The 10,143-nt window shown below is 37.1% G+C and overlaps 1 protein-coding gene across 1 annotated transcript; it reads right to left on the reverse strand.

Annotated features, from left to right (window-relative positions):
• Positions 1–322: 322 nt before the first annotated feature.
• On the reverse strand, positions 323–8,430 carry LOC127154917 (transmembrane and death domain protein 1). Its single transcript, XM_051096795.1, has 5 exons — positions 8,364–8,430; positions 6,306–6,473; positions 5,790–5,909; positions 2,613–2,789; positions 323–624 (listed from the first exon to the last, which is right to left on the reverse strand). The coding sequence occupies exons 1-5, from the start codon at positions 8,428–8,430 to the stop codon at positions 323–325; spliced, it is 834 nt and encodes a 277-aa protein (XP_050952752.1).
• Between the last annotated feature and the right edge of the window lie 1,713 nt (positions 8,431–10,143).

Below are 10,143 nucleotides of genomic sequence, written 5' to 3' on the forward strand. Positions count from 1 at the left end.
AGGCAACAGCAGCCAGGCTGCATTCCAGCGCAGCCTCCCCTACATTCCCATCAAAACACTGACAGGACAATGGCAGCGGTCTCGATGGAGGTAACAGATTGCTGTCATTATGTTCTGTCAGGTGCTTTATTGCAGAAACGTCTTTATGAGAGGCAGTGGGAACCGAAGGTGTTGGCGCGTGCGGCTGTCTCACTGTAGTTTAAATAGCACACTACATGAGATAACAGCCGATAGAAGACACTTTGAGGCAAGTATCATTGGTCATAATCAGCCATCAAAGGCACATTTAATATTGGGTTTCATACTGATGAACATGGCTTCATTAGTCTCCCGAACATCCGTTATTCAGTCTTTGCTTGTCCTCTGGACGGCATATCTCTGATGTCACAACATTGAGGAGGGGACAGCGACAGGGCTGATGCTCGGCCTTGGATTTGGTTCTGTTGCCATGGGATACATATATGCTAATAAGCAAGACGGCCACGCTTATGAGCAGCGAGCCAGCAAATCCAAGCAGGAGGCCGTAAAGTAGAGGCCATACTCTGTCTAGCAGATGGGGTTGAAAAGATGGCACTGGTTGCCTTCTCACCACCAAGTCCATGTCTTTCCAGGTGAACTGTTTAGCTGTCAAGCAATTGAAAACAACAATTGTTGGCTTGATTTATCTATTTTTCTGATTCAACATTACATGCCAAATTTTCTCAAGGAAGAAAAATCTCTCAACTGATGCTTTAAAATACACATGAGAGGCAGTTGGTATGACATTACTATAATATCCCTACTGAAAAAACAGCTAAAACCAGCCTAAGCTGGTTGGCTGGATTTAGCTGGTCAGGAGGCTGGTTTTAGAGGGGTTTTGGTCACTTCCTTAGCTGGTCAGTTAGAGAGACCAGCTGGAACAACCAGCTAAAACCAGCTTGACCAGCCTAGCCAGGCTGGGAAACCAGCTACTTCCAGCCTAAACCAGCTAAGATCAGTTTCTTTTGGCAGGAATTGAAGGTTAAGATTAACTGATTTGTGTACAAACACTTAAACTACACTTAATGAAGTTAATAATAATAATAAAGTTACAATTACATAATTATATTTTTACTCCAATTTTTTTTTTTGTGAAAAATAAACATTTAGCAAGCTTGTAACCACCTATGAAACCAAATCAATGATTTATAAAAGCATTTATGCCAAATCCACGTAATTTACCATAGAAATATTATGTTTTTAACGGTTACGACTGTTATAGCACCAGCTGTGGTCCGATCTTCTTAAAACTTTGCATGGTTGTTTGGAATCACCTGTCAAGTTTTGAGTTTTCCGTTAGGCTTTTTTTCAAGATTGAGCAAAAAACCTAGGACTAGTTCACAAAAGAAGGTTTTTGACATCTTCTCAATCATTTAACAAAAAGTTTGATTGACAGCAGTGGTTCTAGAGGCAAAGTTGTCCAGAATGAGGAGTTCTTTCGTATAATTCAAATATAATGCGTATGTGTGTCTTTCAAATTTCTCTCAGACCCTTGGGGCTGTGAGTCAAACAGGCTTACGAGTTTTGCTCTGATCGTCCTCCGTTAACCTTGTCTAAGAGGTGCTCAAATTTCGTTGGTCAGTGGCAGCCATATTTTTTGAGATACGCAAATGTCTTTAGACACTTGTGGCACTTTGGACCCAGACCGTGCACACCGATTTTCATGTTCAAAGGATAAATGGTTGCGCAGTTATAGCCATTTTTATGTTTTTTTTTTTTCCCCTTCTAATAGCACCACCAAGTGACCAAGCTCCATGATTTTTTTCCTTTGTGACCTCAGGTTGAGATCTTACATAAGTGTTCTGAGTTTGGCGGAGATATCTCATTCCATTCAGGAGCTATAGGCATTTTACCAAACGTGGCCCTGCCCCTTTCGAATGTTTTTTTTTTGATAATTATTGATATTCACTATCCAGAGAGTCTTTCTGCACTGGTTTGGTTCAGATTGAGCGTTCACAAATATAGGTTTTTCAAAAAATACGAAATACCCCAAAATTTCGCCAGGCTCAAAATCGACTGGCGTGAGCCAAGGATTCCAGCGACATAAGACACTTGAGCCTGTGACTGATGGTTTGGGAGTTATGAGTGATTTCATTCTTTTGTTTGCTGTAGCGCCCCCATCAGGCCAATTGGAGCGAGCTTTGGTCATGTTGTAGGCGGTGTGAGTACTACCATCCCTCCATGTTTCAAGTCTCTTCGACTTACGGTTTGGTCTGCACGATCAGTTTTGTGTGGAGATTGCTGATCTGTGACTATTCTAACAATTACAATAGGTTTCAGCACTCAGAATCACTATTGTTTTGTAAAAATAAGAATTGTTTGAGAAAAATTGATATTTTTTTTACTTGCAGACAACTGTATTTGATTAAATATAGAGGTCAAGTTATCTAGTTGTTGAAATTGTGAAAATGATTTATGAGGGTTATGTAACAGTTAGAATGAGTTGAAAATTATAAACACAAATGCCAGTAGGTCATTGTTTTCCAATAAAAAAGGTATATATAAAAATACTTGAAAAATAGCATATTTTATGGTTTAGAAATAGAGACCACTCAAATGATTTTAAACAAGCCACTCTTTCTGAGGCATCTCACCCTGTTTTGCAGAGAACTGCAGCACCTCCTCATGGTCCTCATGATCCTTATGATCTTCATGATCTTCTGATTCATGCTTCTCCAGATGGGTGGCCATTCGGTTAACAAGTTCATGGTAGCCATCCACATATCTCTGCATAGCAAGAGTTTTGTCCTGGTTGATGTTCTTACCCACCTCTGTTAGATAAAAAGCAGATGCATTACTTCTAGTTCAGTTCTCTGGTTGTCACTGCTATCTTTACTCATATGGTTTTAATATGAATTCACTTCATTACTTAATTAAAATTATGCTGGAGGCAGTTCTAGCAGCTGTTTATTCGTGACATTCATTTCATAGTCGTACAAGACACAAACGATTCTTGCAGCACATTAAGAAATCAAACACACAATAATGGCCTCCATGAACGGCTGGAAATGAGATTAACTAAGTGTGCCGGGCCCAATAAATGTACAAAGTATAATGAAGCAAGAACAACTGAAGAAGACACACATGCTGGAACATAAGTATGCAATTTATCCAAGGTGCTGTCGCTGAGTGGCTACTCCTCATCATAGCCCATTTACAGGCCGGCAATTAAAGCTCTTGTAATTGCCGCATTGTGTGTTTCCCGTACGCATCAGTTTCTGTTTGCAGAGGAAATCGTTTTTATTTTCTGCAACGCACTGCTTTGACTGAAGGATGTTCTTGGGCTGTCGAGCCTGTCATTTTTTCCCCCTCTTCTTCTCTGTTTATCCTTTTCTCCCTTTAACGGAGATGATGAAAGGAACAGATGGCGTGTAGTGAATCTGATGTCAGCTCCAGCGAGCCTGCTGTCATATCGTTTGCACCTTCTCATATCCGATGCCATTCGGCTGTGGAGTCGCCCGCACGCCGGACCACAATCACTGCCAGAGGAGTGACAGGGTGCAAAGCGCATCCCATCAGAAAAGTATAAAAATAACGTTTTGCGCTGCTGAGTTTCATCTTTTGGTGTGTAAGATGGATTGCTCGGAATTAGCTCGATGCTCGTTGCATCAGTGGTGTGTAAAAACAAAAGAAAAGGTGATGGAAAACTTTGCATCTTTGCAAAACTTTTGTCTTTCTTGGTTTATGGCAGTCGCTGTTGTTTGTAAATGTATGTAATGTTAGCTGTGGTTTCTAGGGGATGTTAAAGGTCAATTATGTAGTTTTACTACAGTATGTTAATACACTTTCTTCTATCCTTCTTTAGTTTGTAGATGGTTCATTCTCAAAAAATATTGACTTACTGATTTATGTGTTAAGTTTTGTGTTCAGTTCTTTTAAAATTTGACATTATTACAAACCTAAAAGAACCATCTTACTTTAAAATTTTTTTTTTAAATCTTAATGAATTTTTTCTCAATACAAAACAATTTGACACAATAGTCAAGAATGTTTATTTTAATATAAATAATTTTATCTTTAGTTTAACTTTTTTAATAAAATATTTAATTATAGTTATATCTTTGAAACTATATTTGAATTTTTTTTTGTTTTGTTTGTTTGTCAGTAATTTGAAAGTGACCCATAGATCTATTATTATACTACAGGGCCATTGAATGCTTGAATCTAATTGGCTGATGAACATTCTGAAGGTATGCATTATTGTAGTTCCAGGCAGCTACTGACCGAATTACATGTCAATATCACTTATCCACATGATTTCAGTTATTTCAAAGGTTCTTACAGCCTAAAACAGCAAAATATCCAAAACCCACAACAATACTAGCCAAACAAATAAATAAATAATGGGATAAAGATTACACTTTATTATGTACAGAAAGCACATAGTCTGTTTCTTCCACTCTGTCTCCCTTACAGACACACGCACATACAGCTAATGTCTTGAAGTGTGGTAAGCATAGTATAAGCGGAATAATTGACTTCGGTCCATTGAATTCTTCGAAAATAATGCACACCCAAGGTGTACCGGCATCACCACCTCGGGTGTGCATTATTTTACAAGAATTCAACATCCCGTCGTCAATTATTCCTTGAGTAAGCCATTGTAGTTTGGCCTCTTCTTGGATTGTGAGGTTCTAGCTCAACCAGTGCTGTCAGTTACAGGGATAGTTCACCAAAAAATGAAAATTACCCCATGATGTACTCACCCTCAAGCCATCTTAGGTGTATATGACATTTTTCTCTCAGTCAAATACAATCAGCATTATTTTAATAAATGTCCTGGCTCTTCCAAACTTTATAATGGCAGTGATTGGGTGTTGAGGTTTGTGCTCTACATGGGCTCTACACAGCTCAGGGGGTTAATAAAGGCCTTCTGAAGTAAATCGATACATTTGTGTAAGAAAAATATCCATATTTAAAACTTTATAAACCGTAATCACTAGCTTCCACGAACTGTCATACCCGCGTTCACGCGAGAGTGGTGTTCTAGTGGATAACGTAGGATGTAGGCGTAGTGTAAGCTCTGGTGAGAATGCTAGTGTGCGTCTCAATCAGCTCTCTAGCTCCCGAGCTTGAAATGTACTAAAAAACAGTTTGTCTTTTCAAATCTTCAAATTGCGTGTCATTATATTTATCGCTTTGGCTCGTTTATATCGCTTTTGGTGTTGTTTATATTTTGTGTTTCAGAACTGTGATGTTATTTCCGGTAAGGGATTTTTACAGATCCTCATTTTGTACTTTTAATTTGCGACCATCATTTTGTTTTGCTCCCCTCTCTGTGCTTCCACATTCGTTACTTCTCACCAGGGCTTCATCTGCTGAAACTCCACTCTCATGAACATGCGTATGACAGTTAGCAGAAGCTAGAGATCATAAAGTTTTAAATATTAATATTTTTCTTATACAAATGCAACAATTCACTTCATAAGGCCTTTATTAACGCCTTGGAGCATTGTGGAGTACTTTATATGATGGATGGATTCACTTTATTGGGCGTCAAAATCTCAACACCCATTCACCGCCATTATAAAGCTTGAGAACCAGGACATTTTTTTTAATATAACTCTAATTGTCTGTAAGAAGAAAGTCATACACCTAAGATGCCTTGAGGGTGAGTAAATCATGGGGTAATTTTCATTTTTGGGTGAACTATCCCTTTAAGATTAACTTTAGGTGTTAGCAGATGCAGTCAAACCATTATGATGATCAATATTATACAAATTGTGGATTTGTTTGAGTGATGTGGTTCAGTGTTGTTGTGTGCGGCTGACCTATGGCAATGTCAGTCCTGCCGATCTGCTGCAGTGCACGAGACAGCCTGTCGTAGTATATCTCCTTCCCGTGAATCTGCAGCCAATCTTTCAGCGCTGAGCGACAGGGGGCCTGCTGGTCTGACAATCACACACATGCACAATATCAAATGTGCTGCAGACAGGCAGAGGGAAAGCAGCCAGCAATAGAAGCAGGAGCTCTTCAATTGTTCAGGCAATTAAACAATTCAATCATGTCCCACTGCCTCGATAGATTTCATTTCTGATGAAAAGGGATTATATCAACAATTCGTTTGGTTGAGATGTCTCTCGAGTGGACCCCTCGATGACAGACTGATGTGTGCAGTGGAGATAAACAAATACGTTTGGCTGCTCATGACCTCTTCATTTACTGCAGGATGTGTCACTTCACACATCGCACCGCTGGATTTCATTAGCATAAAACAAATAAGTATCAATTTATTAGAGCTGATTTAAACTATTTAAACCAGCGGCTCTCGTGTCTATCATACTTACTCGTGTTTCTGCGTCTTCGTAACTGGTTCCTTTCTGCAGATAGTCGCTCCAAGTGTTGGAAGATACTCTCCTCAGGTTGAGATAGAGCAGAGATGAGCTCCTCACATTCATGAGCTGTCAGCAGCTCCACCAGACGCTCCAGCTGGTGAGGCCCAATGTCCTCTGCCACTGTGGTGGTAAAGTAAAAATCAGACACATTTCTATATGTTGGTTTTTTACATAATGTTAGTCTTTTTGCACCAGAAAGTTGTAATTTAGTTTAATGTGACCTTGTAAATTTGCTCCTTTTTGATTGGCTAATCGTTTTGTGTGTGAAATGAGTAACCACACCTCGTTCACACCTAGTTTTTTATATGGAAATGTGCGCAGTCATATTATGATGTACACTTGTTTGTGAATGTAAATGGCTGTTAGATGTATAGTTCAAAACTGACACAGAAAAGAAGAAATTATTCAATAAAGTCATTATTTTGGTTTTCTTTGCGCACAAAAAGTATACTCATAGCTTTATAAAATTGCGGTTGAACCACTGATGTAACATGGACTATATTAACGTTGTTCTTAATACCTTTCTAGGCCTTGAACGTGTCAGTTGTGTTGCTGTCTATGCAGGGTCAGAAAGCTCCCGGATTTAATCAAAAATATGTTAATTTGTGTTCTAAAGACGTACAAAGGTCTTACAGGTTTGGAACGACATGGGGGTGAGTAACTAATGACAGAATTTAAAATTTTGGGTGAACTATCCCTTTAATGACATGATATTTATGTCTATGTCCTCCATATTCTTTCTTGTTATAAAGGGGAGACACTGTTTTGTCATGCACCAGTCAAGTTTGAGATTTTGGGCTTTTTGGTTTTTTATAAAGTGTTCAGACTTGTGGAAAGAAAACATCCAAAAGACACTGTCAAGTGTTTATCTTATAGACTTTATCTATTTGTGTCAATAGATTTCAATTGTAAAGGCTGTTTCTTCGAGTTTTTTTCTACTAAACTGAGCCATAAATCTCCATTTCAGTAGCACTTACTGTATACACACCAAATTTTACATTTTTATTCTTGTCTATATCCTGAGGTTTTTACAGAAGGATTTGTTCATATATGATTTGCTTGATTATATACAACATTTTATTCCATCCAAAACTGGGAAAATATATTGTATATTGCTAGCAAAATATATATATAATACTGTTCTAAGTATTTTCTGAATTATGGTGTGACAAAAATGAGATACCCAAAATTCCCTCTTTGAAAACATTTGACTCTAATATGTCAAAAAAATTAAACAAGAATTTTGAAACTGACTTCATCCAGTGTTTACATTTTTGTGCTAGAAATGTATGCAAATTAGCACATATTTCATTAAAAAATGCCTAACATTTCAGAAAACTTCTAATACAAAAAATGTTTGCAATTATTAGTGTAATCAAACAACTGGGTAAGTAAGGCTATAACTATTAGCTAATATTTTATACCCTATTCACTTGCAGTGTCTCACATTAATTTCTTGAAATACAGTACAATTTAATTGTGTCAAGTTATAATAATTTGTCATGCAACCATCCCACCTTTCTATCTCTCTCCAAAACACACACACAGTAGGTATATATACAGTAGTCAACATTTGAAGTGGATCAAAAAAGTTTATCAAAGTTGTCCTAAGACAAGACAAGGTATTGTTTTGGTTTTAGGGCAACTTTGATGAAAAGTTTTGATCCGCTTCACATGCTGACTACTGTACGTACATTCTAGTAGGTATACCTGTGTCACGCTTGACAGTCTTTATGGCAGCTGTTATGACTGCAGCTGAAGCATCCTTTAAGGAATGTATAGAACAGCTGTGAATATCATGGGAGAGGCAGACGTGTGACATTGCAGAGAAGAAGTGTAATCAATTAATGGGAATGTGTGATAGGAGAGACACATTTCCCCCCCTCTATTACTGTCACCTTCAGTGAATAAACCATCCTCTCATGTCAATACCGCACAGCAGGTGAATCAGTCAGTCAGAACTTTGTGTCTGTTTGTTATTTACATCGGCTGTAAGCCTTCTCCACTCACCTGTATCATCAGCAAGACTTGGGCTTTGGAAAATGAGGAGGAAGAAGCTGAGCACCAGTGCTAGCATTGTAACTGAAATCTTGGAGATGGCAGTTACATCTCCTGGTCTGTCTTTATTTTCAAATCGTCCGGAATCGTGAGTCATCAAGTGTGGAATTTGAAACTAAACAGTCTGTTCTGTTCTCTGGACAAATGGCTTTGTTTGGCTGGTTTCTGTTGAAGGAACAGCCAGTACTGGAGGCTGCGATCACCACGGCCTGAAATAGCCAAGGTCCTCGGCAAGGACGCCTTGCCATTTCTCCTTATCCTATTTCACTTTATTTCTTCTCCTTGGGGATTTAAATTAATAAACACTATGAATTTAGCACAAAGCAATATTATCAGAATAATATTGGCTGGAGAAAGAATACATTTTCATACTTTAATAGTATTTTTTTTTTATTGAATGCGTTTTTTACATCTTAAAATTTCTAAGTTATTGAATGAATTATCTTGGAGAATCCTAAATAATAGTAAAAGGAAACAAGTACACTACCAGTCAAAAGTTTTTAAACAGTAAGATTTTTAAGATATTTAAATAAGTCTCTTCTGCTCACCAAGCCTGCATTTATTTGATCCAAAGTACAGCAAAAGCAGTAATATTGTGAAATATTTTTTACAGTTTGAAATAACCACATTCTATTTGAATATGTTTTAAGATGTTATTTATTCCTGTGATCAAAGCTGTATTTTTAGCATCTTCACTCCAGTCTTCAGTGTCACATGATGCTGATTTGCTCTTCGAAAAACATTTTTTTATTGTCAGTATTTAATTTTGTATGGTGTTTTTTTTTAGGATTCTTTGATGAGTAGAAAGATCGGGGAAAGAAATGATAGAAATTAATACTTTTTTTTTTTGCTTTAAATTGATCAAAAGTGATGATAAAGACCTTTATAATGTTACAAATGATTTCTATTGGAGAATAAATGCTGTTCTTCTGAACTTTCTGTTCATGAAAGAACCTGAAAAATTCTACTCAGCTGTTTTCAACATAATGTTTTTTTGAGCAGCAAATCAGAATATTAGAATGATTTCTGAAGGATCGTGTGACTGGAGTAATGATGCTAAAAATTCAGCTTTGAAATCAAAGGAATAAATTACATTTTAAAATATTAAAATAGAAAACAGTTATTTTAAATAGTAAATATATTTCAAAATGTTACTGTTTCAGCTGTACTTTGGATCAAATATCAAATAAATGTAGGCTTGGTGAGCAAAAGAGACTTCTTTAAAAAACATTAAAAATCTTACTGTTCAAAAACTTTTGACTGGTAGTGTATGTGTGTGTTTGTGTATAAAATATGTTGACTGGATATCTGTAAATATTTAAGCTTGTTTCTTGCTACATGCTCCTGTTAACTTTGAGCTGTTATATCAGATTTTAGTGAAATTCAGTTCTTTTGAACAATGTCTGAGATCAAGTGTGCATGTTTTATACCTTAAAAAAAGCAGTTTGCTTTTAATGGGGATTTTGAACTAGTGAACTGTGGTGTCTGGCAAGCGAAATCCAAAATGTGCAACACTGAACAAAGCCAAATCACAGCAAATTAAATCAAGTCATTGTGCTTCAAACGCTGCCTTGATGCTTTTCCAGCCTTTTAAAATGTGATGCTAACATGGTTCACATCAGTGCATAATAGGAACGCACAGTTATGTGCCTTAAAATGCAAAGTGTGAATCACACAGCCCTCTAAAAATGTCTTTTTTATTGGTTATTATCTTTTTTTTCCCCTCAATTTT

Source organism: Labeo rohita, chromosome 23 (genome assembly GCF_022985175.1).
Source record: "Labeo rohita strain BAU-BD-2019 chromosome 23, IGBB_LRoh.1.0, whole genome shotgun sequence".
In the NCBI taxonomy this organism is placed as follows: domain Eukaryota; kingdom Metazoa; phylum Chordata; class Actinopteri; order Cypriniformes; family Cyprinidae; genus Labeo; species Labeo rohita.

What these genes read in the sequence shown, in the direction of transcription:
- LOC127154917 (XM_051096795.1), bottom strand. Translation starts at nt 8,430, where the DNA reads ATGCTAGCACTGGTGCTCAGCTTCTTCCTCCTCATTTTCCAAAGCCCA. An exon ending in AAGTCTTGCTGATGATACAG is followed by an intron (nt 6,474 to 8,363) that starts GTGAGTGGAGAA and finishes TTACCACCACAG; the next exon opens with TGGCAGAGGACATTGGGCCT. An exon ending in GCAGTTCTCTGCAAAACAGG is followed by an intron (nt 625 to 2,612) that starts GTGAGATGCCTC and finishes ATTGCTTGACAG; the next exon opens with CTAAACAGTTCACCTGGAAA.